The sequence below is a fragment of the Gorilla gorilla genome, chromosome 12 (assembly GCF_029281585.2).
Source record: "Gorilla gorilla gorilla isolate KB3781 chromosome 12, NHGRI_mGorGor1-v2.1_pri, whole genome shotgun sequence".
NCBI lineage: Eukaryota > Metazoa > Chordata > Mammalia > Primates > Hominidae > Gorilla > Gorilla gorilla.
Genome location: NC_073236.2, coordinates 54,936,730 through 54,953,455, shown reverse-complemented (window position 1 = coordinate 54,953,455; position 16,726 = coordinate 54,936,730). Strand labels below are relative to the sequence as shown.

The 16,726-nt window shown below is 46.2% G+C and overlaps 2 protein-coding genes across 3 annotated transcripts in view; one reads left to right on the top strand and one right to left on the bottom strand.

Annotated features, from left to right (window-relative positions):
* TRABD2A (TraB domain containing 2A) overlaps positions 1-13,323 on the bottom strand; it is a 59,628-nt gene extending 46,305 nt beyond the window's left edge. Inside the window, exons 1-2 of one of the 2 annotated variants that reach the window (XM_004029520.5) lie at positions 12,946-13,323; positions 2,251-2,811 (exon numbers count right to left, since the gene is read on the bottom strand). In XM_004029520.5, coding sequence (XP_004029569.2) covers positions 2,251-2,811; positions 12,946-13,053 — 669 coding nt within the window. In that variant the 5' untranslated portion in view covers positions 13,054-13,323. The remainder of the gene's footprint in view (positions 1-2,250; positions 2,812-12,945) is intronic. The other variant, XM_019020723.4, reaches the window with a different exon arrangement.
* On the top strand, positions 6,630-7,053 carry LOC101144284 (large ribosomal subunit protein uL11-like). The gene is made up of 2 exons (XM_063695455.1): positions 6,630-6,740; positions 6,841-7,053. The coding sequence occupies exons 1-2, from the start codon at positions 6,630-6,632 to the stop codon at positions 7,051-7,053; spliced, it is 324 nt and encodes a 107-aa protein (XP_063551525.1).
* Positions 13,324-16,726: the final 3,403 nt, after the last annotated feature.

Here is a 16,726-nt window from a genome sequence, read left to right as displayed (position 1 = left end):
GCTTTTACACTGTTGGTGGGACTGTAAACTAGTTCAACCATTGTGGAAGACAGTGTGGCAATTCCTCAAGGATCTAGAACTAGAAATACCATTTGGCCCAGCCATCCCATTACTGGTTATATACCCAAAGGATTATAAATCATGCTGCTATAAAGGCACATGCATACATATGTTTATTGTGGCACTATTCACAATAGCAAAGACTTGGAACCAACCGAAATTGTCCATCAATGATAGACTGGATTAAGAAAATGTGGCACATATACGCCTTGGAATACTATGCAGCCATAAAAAAGGATGAGTTCATGTCCTTTGTAGGGACATGGATGAAGCTGGAAACCATCATTCTCAGCAAACTATCGCAAGGACAAAAAACCAAACACCGCATGTTCTCACTCACAGGTGGGAATTGAACAATGAGAACACTTGGACACAGGAAGGGGAACATCACACACCAGGGCCTGTCATGGGGTAGGGGGAGGGGGGAGGGATAGCATTATCCTCCCCCATTAACTAATGGTGCAGCTATTAACTAATTAACTAATTAGTTAATTACTTAACTAGTTAATTAGTTAATTAACTAGTTAACTAATTAACATTAACTAATTAACTAATGGGTGCAGCACACCAATATGGCGCATGTATATATATGTAACAAACCTGCACGTTGTGCACATGTACCCTAGAACTTAAAGTATAAGAAAAAAAGAAAGAAAGGAAAAAAGAGACAGCGTTGCACACCTTCCTTCAAAGATACCTTGCTTGAGCTAATATTTTACTTCCAAGCTTTTTTTTCCCCAATTGGGAGTATGAAAGAAGGCTTTGGCTCAGGTTAAAATGCTCACCAATTTCAAATTCATTCGGTCAAAATCAATAAGCCTTCAAATCAAAGCACCTTTCTTTTTCAAAATATTATATTAAATGCAGACATTGAAAAGGTTATAACATTGGCTCTTTGGGTTTCCATAATAATGCAAGAAAATCTTTCCCAGGAGATCAATGCAGACAATTAATGATCCCTTATCTTATCTATAAATCTTAGTGTGCCAAACAAATACTATAGCATATAGAATAGCATCGGATTACTTATTAATATTATAGAATTTTAGCAAGATAAATTCCCTAAAGATATCATTATCAACTCAGGAACATTATTTTTAGACTGTTACATGTCCTTACACCTTTTAAATAACAACCTTAGTTCAGTATGTCAAGATCTGCTAAGGCTGAGCTATTTGGATTAACAGTAATCTCAAATTCTGAGGAACAGAACCTCAACGTGACCCAATGAGAACATTTACAACACAAGAACACTTTATTTCATATTGCAAGACTCCCATTGGTCTCCAGAAGTGTCTAATGCACTTTAAACAACTTTTATGGAAACAACTAAACCATGGCACTTTAATCAAGTATTACTTATGAGAATTGAAGAACCAACTTCTTGAACATCAAATTAAATTCCAATGCCCTGGGGTAGGATCCTTAAACCAGGGGTAAGAAGAGCATAACTCTGCCTAGGAAAGGAACTGTCCTGGGGCAGTGTCCTGAAGAGGGACAGTAGTGACCTCAAAGAGACTGCTGTCTCCTAAAATAGCAATGGCCAGTATATTTTCAAACCAGGCCATGCCCTGTGACAACCAGTGTGGCATCCACATGTCCACAACGTCTCAAAGCAGCTTTTTAATGAAGGATCTGAACTAAGATGCATTTTAAAAGCACACAGTATGGGCCCGGCACAGTGGCTCACACCTGTAATCCCAGCACTTTGGGAGGCCGAGGCAGGCAGATCACTTGAGGTCAGGAGTTCGAGACCAGCCTGGGCAACATGGCAAAACCTCATCTCTACTAAAAATACAAAAAGTAGTCGGGCGTGGTAGCACACACCTGTAATCCCAGCTACTAGGGAGGCTGAGACAGGAGAAATGCTTGAACCCAGAGGGCAGAGGTTGCAGTGAACTGAGATCGCACCACTGCACTCCAGCCTGGGTGGAATGACTCTGTCCCCAAAAAAAAAAGCACACAGTATTTGTTGGAATGATAAGAAAAAAACAAATTTTTTTTCTTGGCAATACTCAAATAAGTGATATAACTGACCACTTGGCTTTTTTTTAACCCCCGGAAAAGCATTTTTAAGCAAAGACAATTTCTAGACAAGCTGTGCCCGTGGTCCATCACCTGCCCTGAAACTCAACAGATTCACCCATACAACCAAATGCCACTAAGTCTTTTATGCAAAGAGAGTCTTACCTGTGAAAAGTTCAACCCATTCAATGGATGGCACTGCTCTTCCACCTTTTCCACTGCCCCAGTCTGTTTCCTCAGCCGCTCAGCCTCCTGGGCAAGGAACAGATCTAAGACAGGCACTCCACGGGACTTAATGTCCACTTCAGTCAGGGAGTTGACCATAAGCATCACCCAGACAGGCCTCTTGCGCTCCCAGTTTCCGGCAATAGCATTGAAGAGGTAGTCTGCGTAGAGCCCCTTGCCGCGCTGGTCTGGGGTCATCCACAAGGGCATCATGAGCTTGACATACTCCAGGTGGCGCTTGAGGCGGCAGTAGATGTCCCTGGGGAGCACATCTTGGAGGTTCTCGCCCTGTGGCAGCATCTGACAGCTGGTGAGAGCTGAGATGGTATAGGGGTCTGTGAGATCCAACTCAAAGTACACAATGCTGCTCTGCAGGAAAGCCTCCTTAGAGTTGTCGGGGATGAAGTCCCAAACTCGGGTGTACGGGACATGGATTGTTCCAAAGAAGTAAGATGGTGGGTCTCGCTTAATGGTCCACAAGAAGGAATTCAACTTGCTTTGCTGAAAAGAAAAGAGGTAACATCAAGGTATAATATGGGGGAGAGGCGTGGTCAGGAACCTGTGAGAGGAAATGAATTAGTCACATTTCAAGAGAAAAGATATCAAAGTAGAATTTAGACTTTTGAGTCCGTGTAGATTCACCTGCCAGGACAATCCATTGCCCTAAATAGACAGGAGCAAATTATGAAATCAGGGGCTCATTAGGACTCTAGTTTCAACCTTGGCTGTATGTTGGGATCACCAGCGGAGCTTTAAAAGAAGCATCTCTGAGTCCTACCTCCAGACATTCTGATCTGATTGGTCTGGGATGAGACTCAGCTTTTCAATCAAAAGGGGATGGGACCCCCTTTTCAATCAAAACATTGATTCCAAGATGAGAAAGCAATAGCAGTCACCAGTTTTGAGATTGTGCCATGCCTGCCCTAGCAATGAACTGGGCAAGAGTTAAAGAAGTGAGTCTCAGGGGCCTCCAAGGATATACCTGATACCATCTAAGAGACACCTGAGAAGCCCACTGTCTCCCAGGCAGACCTGATGATCCCTGCTCTTTCAGATCTCAAAACCAACATCCCCAAAGGCAGAGGCTTCAACTCTGGCTATGCACTGGAATCACCCCCAAAGCTTTTGAAAGCCCAATGCCTGGGTCCCACCCCAGACCAATCACATCAGAATCTCTGGAGGTGGAACTCAGAAATGCTACTTTTTTTTTTTGAGACGGAGTCTGACTCTGTTGCCCAGGCTGGAGTGCAATGGTGCAATCCTGGCTCACTTCACTGCAACCTCAGCCTCCCGGATTCAAGCAATTCTCCTGCCTCAGCCTCCTGAGTAGCTGGGACTACTGGCACTCGCCACCACGCCCAGCTAATTTTGTATTTTTAGTAGAGACGGGGTTTCACCATATTGGCCAGGCTGGTCTCAAACTCCTGACCTTGTGATCCGCCCACCTCAGCCTCCCAAAGTGCTGGAATTACAGGCATGAGCCACTGCTCCCGGCCACAGAGATGCTACTTTTAAAGCTCCCCTGGTGACCCCAATGTACCGCCAAGGTTGAAACTAGGGTCCTAATGAGCCTACGATTTTACAGTTTGCTCTTGTCCCTTTAGGACGTGGATCACATTTATTTCTCTCGCAAAGCCTTCAGTTTCAATCACAGAGATCTGGATGATCTCTGCTGGATGGATTCTCTCCAAGCAGTTGCACATGCTGAGCAGCGGTGCATGTTCATCTGAAGCCAGGCCATTTCACTCCTGGCCCCTGAGTGTCTCTCATCCTCAACAACTGGCATTTATAACATATCTGCTTATTAAGAGGCACTGTACAAAGAAGTGCAGTGCTCAAGGAATTAGGTGTAAATGGCAGACATACCAGTGACAAGAACAATGTATTAAGAAAGCCGGAAATGTGAAAATCTAGGGTTATAGAAAAAATATATATATTTCGGCCAGGCATGGTGACTCACACCTGTAATCCCAGTACTTTAGAGGCTGAGGCGGGCAGATCACTTGAGCTCAGGAGTTTGAGACCAGCCTGGGCAACGCAGCAAAGCCCCATCTCTACAGAAAATACCAAAATTAGTCGGGCATGGTGATGCATGCCTGTAGTCCCAGCTACTCAAGAGGCTGAGGTGGGAGGATTGCTTGAGCCCATCAGGTTGAGTCTGCAGATCGCACCACTGTGCTTCAGCCTGGGCAACAGAATGAGACTTTGTCTCAGAAAAAGAAAGAAAGAGAGAGAGAAGGACGGACTAGAGGGAGGGAGGGAAGAAGGGAGGGAGAAAGAAATATTTGGAACATATTCCCTTTACTAAAGGATTTGACTTCAGCCTTTTAAGTAACATGCTTCCCTTTGATCATGAAGTTTCTATCTACAGGCAATTCTTATTATTCATGGTAGTTATATTTTATAAAGTTGCCACAAAATTAGCAAATACTAAACTGTTGTTCCTAGGGGAAACATAGGGTTAAATTCTTGTTCATAATATTTTCATCAACTGATCAATACATAGCCTTGTTTTATGTGTGCTTCTACTGAAAGGCACCTTATTGGCCAGGCATAGTAGCTCACGCCTGTAATTCCAGCACTTCGGGAGGCCGAGGTGGGGGGATTGCCTGAGCTCAGGAGTTCGCAATCAGCCTGGGCAACATGGTAAAACCCTGTCTCTACTAAAATACAAAAAATTAGCCAGGTGTGGTGGCCTGCGCCTGTAGTCCCAGCTATTTGGGAGGCTGAGGCAGGAGAATTGCTTGAACCAAGGAGGTGGAAGTTGCAGTGAGCAGAGATAGCGCCACTGCACTCCAGCCTAGGGGACAGAGCGAGACTCCATCTCAAAAAAAAAAAAAAAAAAAATTTAGGCCGAGCGCAGTTGCTGACACCTATAATCCCAGCACTTTGGGAGGCCGAGGAGGGGGGATCACTTGAGGTCAGGAGTTCAAGCCTGTCCAACATGATGAAACTCCGCCTCTACTAAAAAGACAAAAATTAGCCGGACGTGGTGGCAAGCGCCTGTAGTCCCAGCTACTCTACTTAGGAGGCTGAGGCAGGAGAATCGCTTGAACCAGGAGGCAGAGGTTTCAGTGAGCCAAGATCCCGCCACTGCACTCCAGCCTGGGCAACAGAGCAAGACGCTGTCTCAAAAAAGAAAAAAAAATTTAAAAACCATTGATTATTGAAGTAATATTAACAGATGAATCACGTACAGGGTCCCCATCCCCTAGGCATCCTCTTATGCAGTAATAAGGGCCCCTGGGGTTATTTAAATACTTCAAAAATGAAATGGAAACTGTACATCTACCAAGAACGCCTGCTAAGGCGAATTAAGCAATCAAATGTCTCACTGTTGATTAGAATTAGATCAAAAGGGTAGAAGACACTGGGTAACTAAAATAGATGCTAATCAAAAGTTGAGATTGACAGTTATGTCTTTGGTTAATTGTAAACAGGTAAGAATTATTACCTACAAATAGGTAGAGGCAGCCTTCGAAGAGTAATTTTAGTTTATTTGTTCATTTAGAGGTCTGGTTCATGAAATGTCTGGGGACCACTGACCTATATAAGAGATCTAATTGCACAATGTCCAGGCAGTCTACCCAAGAACTTCTACATAGTTTCCAACTAGGAGACACAGCAAACAAGCTGAAATGTTATTATTAAACCCATGGACACCTGATTCATTGTCATCTGTCAGGACACCATCATGTTAAACAAATATATTCCCAGGAAAACCAAACCCATACTGCAGGATAATGGAGGGGTGGGGTTCGTTTAGGTTTGGTTTTGGTTTGTTTTTATCCAATACACTTAATCTGCCTAAGGTCCCCATCCTACCTCAAAATACCTGCATTTCTCTTCAGAAGCAGTCTGTTCAATATGCATCCATTTTCATTTCATTATTTATTTATTGTTGCCTTTTCAACTATTACTGGTCTAGAAATAAGGTCACTGTATGATCTTTTCACTGAAAACTGATTAAATTTAAAAACACACACACACACACATACACGTCTGGCCTTTAGCCATGTAATGACAGTACCAATGCTAACAGCAGCTGTTCACTGTGTGCCAGGCTCCACCCAAGCATTTCGCCTGGACTGTCCCACTGCCTGCATTCAACACAGTTATTTCTGCTGAGCCTACCATGTGCCAGACACTGTTCTAGGCACAGAGAATACAACAGTGAGTGACACACAGTTCCCTGTTGGTGCCAATTGCTGTGGAGAACATGTAAGCTGGCTTTAAGTCTTTCAGCCTGGAGGAAGCCAAGATGTAACTTTCTTCCAGTGTCCCAAATCTGGGTTCATCTGACACCAGCCGACTTGACCATGCCACCTAAGTTGGACCCTAACGAGATCAAAGTCGTATACCTGAGTTGCACCGGGGGTGAAGTCAATGCCTCATCTGTGCTGTCCACCAAGATCAGGCCCCCTGCGTCTGTCTCCAAAAAAGGTTGGTGATGACATTGCCAAGCCAACCAGTGACTGGAGGGGTCTGATGACTACAGTGAAACTGACCATTCAGAACAGAGAGGCCCAGATTGAGGTGGTACCTTCTGCTTCTGCCCTGATCATCGAAGCCTTCAAGGAACCACCAAGAGACAGAAAGAAACAGGAAAACATTAAACACAGTGGAAATATCACTTTCGATGAGATCGTCAACGTTGCTCAACAGATGCAGCACCAATCTTTAGCCAGAGAACTTTCTGGAACCATTAAAGAGATCCTGGGGACTTCCCAGTCTGTGGGCTGAATCTTGATGGCTGCCACACTCATGACATCAACAATGGTGCAGTGGAATGCCCAGCTAGTTAAGAAGCACAAAGGAAAACATTTCAATAAGGGATCATTTGACAGCAAAAACCACAAAAAGAACATGTAAGCCAGAAAAGGGACAGTGAGTACTGTGGCACAGGGTTGCAGGGGTGATTTTAAGTAGGGGGACCAGAAAAGTCACTGAATGTCTAGAAAGACATCTAAGCCTTGCCATGAAGGAGACGAGGGGCCCACTATTGGGATATCTAAGAGAAGAGCATTCCCTCCAGGAGGCAGAAACAGCATGCAAAGGCCCTGAGGCAGGGAGGGCCTCCATGTACTGGAAGACCAGCAAGGAGGCCAGCACGACAGAGAGGGATAGCTGAACAGAAAAGCAGGAGGCAGAGGTCAGAGAGGTGAGTGAGGTCAAGCCATGCAGGGTCGGTGGGCCTCTGGAAAGGCCCCAGGAAGGGCTCAGGCTTTCAACTGATTCAGATGGGAGCTAGCCCAGGTTTTTGAGAGAGGAGTGACATCAGCTGACAGTGTGTTCAAAGGCTCACCCTGGAGGCTGGGATGAATAGAGGGATGAGGGCAGACACAAGTAGGTCAGTTAGGACATTACCAAAATAATCAGAGTGGAAGTGACAGGATTGATGGGAAGGGATCAAATTCCAGATGTAGTCTAGAAAACAGGATTTGCTGGCCGGCACGGTGCCTCATGCCTGTAATCCCAACACTTTGGGAAGCTTGAGCCCAAAAGTTTGAGATCAGCCTGGACAACATAGCAAGATCCTGTCTCTACAAAATATTTAAAAATTAGCTGGGCATGGTGGCAGGCACCTCCAGTCCCAGCTACTTAGGAGGTTGAGGTAGGAAGATGGTTTGAGCCTGGGAGGATGAGGCTGCAGTGAGCTATGATTGCACCACTGCACTCCTGCCTGGGCAACAGAGTGAGACCCTATCTCAAAATTAAAAAAAAAAGAAAGAAAGAAAACAGGACTTCCTGATGAAAGGATGAGGTTATCATTAACAGATATGGAGAAGGACGGGGGTGAAACAGGGTTAGAGGGGAAGGTCAGAAATTTGGTTTTGGATCTGTGCAGTTGACATGTCAAGCACACAACCTGTGCCAAGGTCCAGGTGGTAGGTGAATATGTAAGTCTGGAGCTTGGGAGAGGCCTGGGTCAGAGATAAAGATGAGGGCATCATCACCATGTAGATGTTCTTTAAAGCCATGGGACTAGACAAGGTCTCCAACAGGATGCCCACAGGAGAAAAGTTCTAGGAATAGACTCAGGGCCCTCTCACCCTAAGAAGTCTGGGGAAAGAAGAGCAGCTAGCAAGGGAGAATGAGAAGTGGCCAGCAAGGTTGCTGGGAAAATCAGAAGAGTAGGAGGCCGATTGAAGAAAGTACTTCAAGGAGCAGAAAGTAAGCAAGTGGGTTAAATGTGGATGGTAGGCCAAATAAATCAAGAATTTGGGAACTGACCTCTGGATTGAGCAACACTGGAGTCACTAGGGACTCACAAGAACAGTTTTAGCGGTGTGGTGGGAGCAAAAATATGCCCCATGCTAAGTGGTGGACAGGTAGGCTGACTCCTGAGTCCAAGCTTTTAAACGCCATATTTATGCAGCCTTAACATGCAATAGACTTTACCTGTGATTCAGAGTCATATCTTTTTTCAGTTAATACCCTGCTAGTTGTATTGTTGCTCAGGAGCGCCACCTGATTCCAAATCTAGAAAGGCTCTGTCCAGCTCATCTTCCCGATCCCAGATGATTGCCCAGATAAATACCACACTGACCTTGTTACATCCTCAGGTGCCACCTTTCCCATTTTCTCTTTTCAAGTTAACACAGCTCAGGGGCTTTTCTGCTTTTTTATGCCAAGGGCTGTATCTTATTCACCTTCATATCCCCAAATACTGAAATACTTGCCATATACTACTGCATAGGAGCTCAAAAAGAGTTTTTTAAAGAAATGAATCTTATCATGTACAATTTCTTCAATACCTACAGATCTGTTCTGACCAAAGGGCACCCGGATTCCCACTGTGTGCACCAATAACCATTCCTGTGGAACACTGATCCTGTCCTACCAGACATGTCTTCAGCAGGGCACAGGCTGAAAGAAGAGTCTTCAGTACTCTTCTTTACCTTACTTTGCCCACTGGTGAGCCCCCGGACCCTTGCACTTACTGTACTGGTGCAACTGCCTCTGCCTCTCTCATACTGATATCCTCAGGGTAGGGCTATTTATCTCTACAAAAAAAAAATCCTTCACTACCCCATTTCACTGTTAAAATATATGGCAATTAGAAGAAGCCATAGATTTTAACGTTAGGGTGGTTTAAAAGAAAAAAAAACTGAACCACTATTAACATGTCCCTTCTAACTTGTTGCAACTGTTCCCAGAAGGAAAAGACAACTGGGCATGGTGGCTCATGCCTGTAATCCCAAGACTTTGGGAAGCTGAGGCAGGAGGACCATTTGGGGCCTGGAGTTGAAGGTTACAATGAGCTATGATCATGACACTGCCCTCCATCCTGGGTGACAGAGCAGGACTGTGTCTCAAAAAAGAAAAAAGAGAGAGAGAAAACATGGCCATGGGTGACTGAGACACAGAAGCTACAAGCTTCTGAATCAAACTGAGATTTTAACAGACACCTGTGTAGTCCATCCAATGAAAAAGAACAAGGCACAATGACAACTGCATATTACAAGCTAACTCCGTAACACCCAGCACACCCTCAGCTCCTCCCATCCTAGCATCCCTGGACCTGCAATAACTGCACTTTTCCAAGATTACTCTTCAGCAGACCAGCCACAATGAAGCTGGCTTTACATTATCCTTTTCATTCAACAAATATTTTTTGAGCATCTGCTATGGCAAGGCACTCTTCTGGATACTGGGGATGCAGAAGCAAACAAAACAGACAAAAATCCCTACCCTTATGAAGATGACATAGGGGAAGGGGCAGCAATAAACAAAAACTTTTATCAGATGGTGATTAAGTGCTATAAATAAAAATAAAGCAGAGAAGGCAGATGGTAGTGGTGGCAGCAGTTGATGTCACCTTTACGAGAGTAATCAGGAAGAAACTCATTGAGAGACACTTGAGCCAAAGCCAGATGGAGGTAAGGGAGCAAGCCTGTGGATAAATGAGGGGAGAATTTCCCAGGGGGAAGAAAGAGCAAGTATAAAAGGCATCAGGCTGGGCACGGTGGCTCACGCCTATAATCCCAGCACTTTGGGAGGCTGAGGCGGGTGAATCATGAGGTCAGGAGTTCGAGACCAGCCTGCTCAAGATAGTGGAACCCCATCTCTACTAAAAATACAAAAATTAGCCGGGCTTGGTGGTGGGCGCCTGTAATCCCAGCTACTCAGGAGGCTGAGGCAGGAGAATCACTTGAACCCTGGAGGCAGAGGTTGCAGTGAGCCAACGTAGCATCACTGCACTCTAGCCTGGGTGACAGATAGAGCAAGACTCTGTCTCAAAAAAAAAAAAAAAAAAAAAAAAAGCAGCAGGCAGGAATAGGAAAGAACACTAAGAGTTCTGTTTGACAAGAAAGAGACTCAACCTGCGTGGTGCTCAGGGTTAACCCTGCAGTGTCTAGGGGCCAATTTGGGCTCAGAAGACCTCTCTAATGATTAACCAACCATGAAAACCAAACCAGCTCTCAAGGCTACAGTCCTGCAGAATCCTATAGGGGCTGCTACACTGGATTGGAGGCTGGATCCCAGGACTTCCACTCAAGAATCTCAAGACCCCAACCCACTGAGGGACCCAACCACAATGCCCTTACAGCATGTGGGTCAGACATACAGCATGTGTGCTGCTGATTGGCCTTCCCAATTCCGCAGGGGGTAAGACAGAGTTTGCCCACAGAATAGAACAGCAATTCTCAAAGTATGGTCCAGGGACCTGTGGGTGTCCCCAAGAGCCTTTCAGGGAGTCTATAAGGTCAAAACTGTTTTTATAAAACTAAGATATTTTCCTTTCACCCTCATTTTCTCACAAGGTACTGTAGAATTTTCTGGAGGCTACATGTGTGTGATGAGGTCACTGCTCTGATGGCTAATGGAATGTGTGCTATGTTGTGTTTTACTACTATCTCCATTAATTCACATAAAGTAAAAGTCTTTGAGGTTTTCAATACTTTTTTTTTTGGATATAGGGTCTCACTCTTTCACCCAAGCTGGAGTGCAGTGGCACAATCACACCTCACTGGCCTCCACTCCCAGGCTCAAGGTTTCCTTCCACCTCAGTCTCTGGAGTAGCTGGGACTGCAGGCACATGTCCCCACGCTGGTAATTTTTTTTATTTTTTTGTAGAGACAAGGGTCTCGCCATGTTGGCCAGGCTGGTCTGCCACTCCTGGGCTCAAGTGATCCACCGCCTTGGCCTCCCAAAGTGCTGGGATTATAGGAGTGAGCTACCATGCCGGGCTTCTTTGATAATTTTTTGTAACGTAAAGGAGTCCTGAGACCAAAAGGTAGGACGATGGAATAAAGGACTCATAAAGACAGATTCTAAAGGAGAGAGATCTTATCCAGACTCACTCGTCATAATTACCAGTTGGTAATAGGTTTTGCAGAAGTGAAAGGCAATGTGCTTTCTTGTGAGGAGAGGGACTCCTGCCTTGTCTAACAAGCATGAAGCGGCCACACCGCAACAGTTTGAAACCATGCCTGGTGCAGACTCCCCTCTCCAGCTGCCGCGCCTCCTGCCTTGGTAGAGGGCCGTCCGCAGCCCTGCGACGCCTTAGAGAGGCGAACACCGTGCGTCTTCCCAGCCCGGAGCTCCAGGATCGGCTCTATTTGGCCGTACTCTGCTTTGCTGTAGTTGGGATGAGGAATAAAATTGCGAATGGCCAAGGGTGGAGGCAGACCGGGGAGCTGCGCAGGTGTCATCAAAGGTGGGCCTCTAAATTCCAGCCCCCACTCCCTCAACCCATCCCCACCCCCGCGTCGCGGGCGCACCAGAAGGATAAGCCTGGCATGGCCCTCTCCAGAGCCAGGGACGCACAGATATCAAACCCACCGGAACAAATGCGCGAAATTCAACCTATGCCGCACTCAGAAGAGAGGGACTCGAGAACCACAGAAAATTCTGAGTGTAGGAAAACTGATCAGAGAAGGAAATATTCATCTCGAAAGAGGTCCAGCGTCGGAGACGCAAGACCTGTCCGCTATAGAGCTGTGTTGACTCGGGCAGGTCACTGAGCCTCCCTTGCCTGGGTTTCCCTCACCCACAAAACGTTGATGCGAACATCTAAAGCGCCCGGCTGGACACGCAAGGCTCAGACAGTGGTCACTCCGCGAACGCACTCTGTGACCTGGAGCACACAGGTCCCCCGCTGAGTGTCAGTTTCCCAGATCGGTAAAAACAAGGGAAATGGCTTCAACTCCCTAAAGTCCCTTCTAACTCAGGCACTGAACATACGAAGGTTAAGCCAAGCAGCTTCAGGGCGCTGTTAATATTTTGATAAGAGCAGGTGAAATTAAACTCTTAAGGAAGAGAGGGAAGAAGAAACTTCAAATAAATGTGCCCAAGTTCCTGCTCCGGTACGCCCTGGCGGATCCGTCCCCCGAAAGCTCGCGAAAATGGCTGGCGAGACCCCAGAGGCTCTCTCGGACGCCCTTGGGGTGGCGGAGGGCAAAGGCCAGGGCACTGAGTCGCTTGGAGCCTGCGGGCTGCGCCCCCGCGGGAAAGGGGAACCCGAGGGCACGGAGAGGAGAGCGAGCAAGGAGCGCCGCGGTGCTAGGTGAAAGCCCAGCCGCGGAAGTCGGCTCGGGGTCCGAAAGCGCTGCTTCGCGGGATTCGGAGGGAAACCATCACAAGGAGGTGCAGAGAGGCCGGCTCTCCAGCACCCGACGCGCGCCTTACTTGGGGCTTGAGCTCGCAGTTGGCGGTGCCGGGCGCCCCGCGCCGCGAAGCTGCGCCCGTGGGCAGGAGGCAGAGGGTCTGCAGCAGGAACCAGCTCCAGGGACTCATCCTCCTCAAGGCGGCTCCGAGGCCCGGAACGCGGAGGGAAGGAGTAGGGCAGAGGTGGCCGCCCGCCCTGGCTAGCCGGGGCCGCGGGGCCGCCTCCGGGCGGGGCTGGGGTGAGCCCTGCAGCAGCGGCCACGTGGGGCCGGGCCCCGACCTCCCTCCCCACACCCCACCCCCGCAGGTCAGCCCCGCGCCTAGGCGGCAGCGGAGTCCCGAACCGCGTTTCTCCCGCCCAAACCCTGCCGGGGCCGCCGCCCACCTCGTGTGACGGCAAGAGGGGTAAAGTGAAGTTCCAGCGCTGTCCTAAATTCAACCTAAAATCGCATTGGTTCCTGGGTTTACGTCTGTGCTTATGCTGCCGATTGTGAGGGGAGGGTGCCTCTTGATTGAAAGAGGCAGACAAAATAAACAAATGAAAGGCTGTCTATAAAGGAAAGTTCATTTAAACAAAGGAAATCTCACGGAAGTTTTGAATGTAAAAGAGAGAGGGGAATGGTCGGTGTGTGCATCCACTGAAAATCCAGGACCACAAAAGCTGGCACTCCATTAAGAGCCCTCTTAATGGATTTTTAGGAATAATATTAAGGATGTTAACACCGAACTCAGAGGATTGCCGCAAGGATTAAAACAGGAAATTTATGAGAAACACCTTGATTGGCACACATAGCAAGCCTGCAAACTGCAGTCGCTCCCTTTCGGCTCCAAAACCCCACTGAGGATTTTTCACAGCATTGGTCCATCAGGAAGAAAAAAAAATTATGAAAGCAAGTAGCTGTGCCCCGCCTGCCGCACCTCTTACCCATGCCTGAGCGCACTTTACCACCACCTTTTAAGGTCCAGACGTCTGCGCGATTAACTTCGGAGTGGTGTTCGCAGGAGCATTTGTCGCAGTGGTCTTTAATTGCTTTAAGTCGCTGTCCATTTTGAGAATCTGATAACTGGACGATCTCCCAGGGAAAAAGAAAAAGCGGGGGGCAGATTTGCATACAATGCGGGGAGAGGTTTTCTGAAGCCCGTTTCCAACTTTCACGTAAAGAACTCCTGGCTTTGAAGAGACAAGTCTTTCGAGATTTAACTCCACCAACATTTAGAGTTCAGATGTTTTTGTAAAATCGCTTTTTTCTAAGTTTGAGTGGGGATTTGCTTTCTGGAATTGACTGTCTCCTGTCTTCAGATGACTGCCCCGTGTCAGCCCGGCGGCAATCGTTAGTCTCCGGGCCAACCCAGGACGATGCTTTTTGGCGTTTTCAGGCACCAGCGCTGCCACCTGCTGGCAAAAACTTTCTCTTTCGGTTGTGAGGGGGAAAAGCAAAAAGCATCAAGAACGTAAGTTGCCCTGAGCTAAGATCGAACCACTGCACTCCAGCCTGGGCCACAAAGTGAGACCCTGTCTCTTATTTAAAATAAAACAAAACAAAACAAAACAAAAAACTCAAAAGGATGTAATTACCTATTATTTCATGTTATCTCTCCCACTCCAAATGAATCAATCCGTGTGGCCACAGAGAAGTCCGCCCAGCTTCTCTCTGAGCTGGGCTTCTCTCTGGCCACACAAAACATGGCTGAATTTGTTTATTTTCTCCTGTTGTTTGTCTCTCTTTTATTTCGTTGGTTTCTGCTCTTATCTTTGTTATTTCCTTCTGTTTGTTTACTTTTGGGTTTACTTTGCTTTTTTTCTGGATTCTTAAGGTGGTACCTTAAGTCATTGACTTTAAGCCTTCTTGCTTTTGTAACATAAGCATTTAAAGTTATAAATTTCCCTATAAGCACTGCTTTAGCTACATCACCCAAATTTTGAAAAACTGTATTTCATTATCTTTCATTATCTACTTTCCCTGGTGATTTTCTTCTTTGCCCGTGGATTATTTAGAAGTAGGTTGATTGATTTCCAAATTATGGAATTGTCCTAAATATTAGGTTGGTGCAAAAGTAATTGTGGTTTTTGCAATATCAATAGATTTATAATCCAATTCCGTTGTAATCAGAAAACATACTCTGTATGATTTTGATTATTTTGAATTTATTGGGACTTGTTTTATGGCTCAGCATATGGTCAGATACTGAGTATGAAATATCATATCCATATCCAAAGTACCTAGATAATTTTGTTTGATTCTGACAGTTTTTAAATGAAGTGTTTTTTTGTTGTTGTTGTTGCTTTGTTTCGTTTTGTTTTTTCTCTTAGCTGGACCCATCATCAAGTAGGATTTATTCTGTAAGACACTCAGTGTCCGAACATTCTGTAGAATCACATCTACTCTACTTACATGTTTCCACAGACATTCCTAAGTCCACTATCATCCCACAGTGCTGACCCAGACCTGGTGACAGGCTGACATGGCCTGGTCCTCACTTGCCTTATACAGACATCTGGGTTGCAGGCCTTTCTGCCTTTCCCTTCCTGGTTAGGAAGGAGATGCTAAATGTACTCATGTCCTCCTCTCTGCTTATCTGCCGAGTTTCTGTATCAAGTTTAGCTCCTTAACTTCAGCTTTGTTACTGGATCATACCTCTGGCTGCCCATTGTCAGAGCCCTGAATTGCTTCGGAACCTTCCCCTGGTCCTTTCTCTTTCCCCTTTCATGTATGGTTGATATTCTTGGCAACCCTCCCATATTAGTCCATTTTGTGCTGCTATAGAAGAATACCACAGACTGGGTCATTTATAAAGAACAGAAATGTATTTCCTTACAGTTCTGGAGGCTGGAAAATCTGAGATCAAGGTGCCTAGCATCTGGCAAGGGCCTCCTTACTGCATCATCCCACTGTGGAAGGTGAGAGCACAAGAGAGTGAGAAAGAGAGAAAAATCGAGATTGAGAGCTAAAGTCATCCTCAAGCCATTCATGAGGTCATGAGGGTAAAGGCCTCCCATGATGTCCCAGCTCCCAACACTGTTGCATTAGGGATTAAGTTTCCAACACATGCTTTTGGAGGACACCTTCAAAGTATAGCATCCGCTTAGGTCCACCTACTCTTAAGTGCTTCTTTTGTGCCCCTAGTAATGACTTCCTGAATTTACACAAATCTGTGAGGCTTGTCCCCTTCATAGCAGTACCTGAGAAAATTATACTGCTGATGCCTTTTTGCTCTTTCCCCAAAATCAGATTTACCCTCAAAAATAAAGTTTTCAGAGTATGCAGAGGATTTGCTATGGCTTCAGCAACACTCTGTGCCTTCACCCTGCCTTTTTCTACCTGGCTTGGCTGACCTGCAGTCATCCACAGATTTCCAGAGGTGATCGGGACATCAGAGGTGTGGTGGCAGGTCCCCTTGATTCTGCCTCCTGATATTCACACTTACGTTTCATACCCTGTCCTTTATTGTAACCAGAACCTGAGACTTGCTTCTAACAATGAAATACGGCAAAGGTCATGGGCAGTGCTGTGATTACTTGTACATGACTACATAAGCATGTACTGCTAGTCTTGCTAAAGTCTCTCTCTCCATTGCTATCTTTCCCAGCCTCCAGAACTGTAAGGAAATGCATTCCGTTACTTATAAATGACCCAGTCTGTGCTATTCTTCTATAGCAGCACAAAATGGACTAATATGGGAGAGTTGCCAAGAATATCAACCATACATGAAAGGGGAAAGAGAAAGGACCAGGGGAAGGTTCAGAAGCAGTGAAAATCTCTCTCTCCATTGCTAAGCAAGTTGCCGTGAGACCTACAGAATT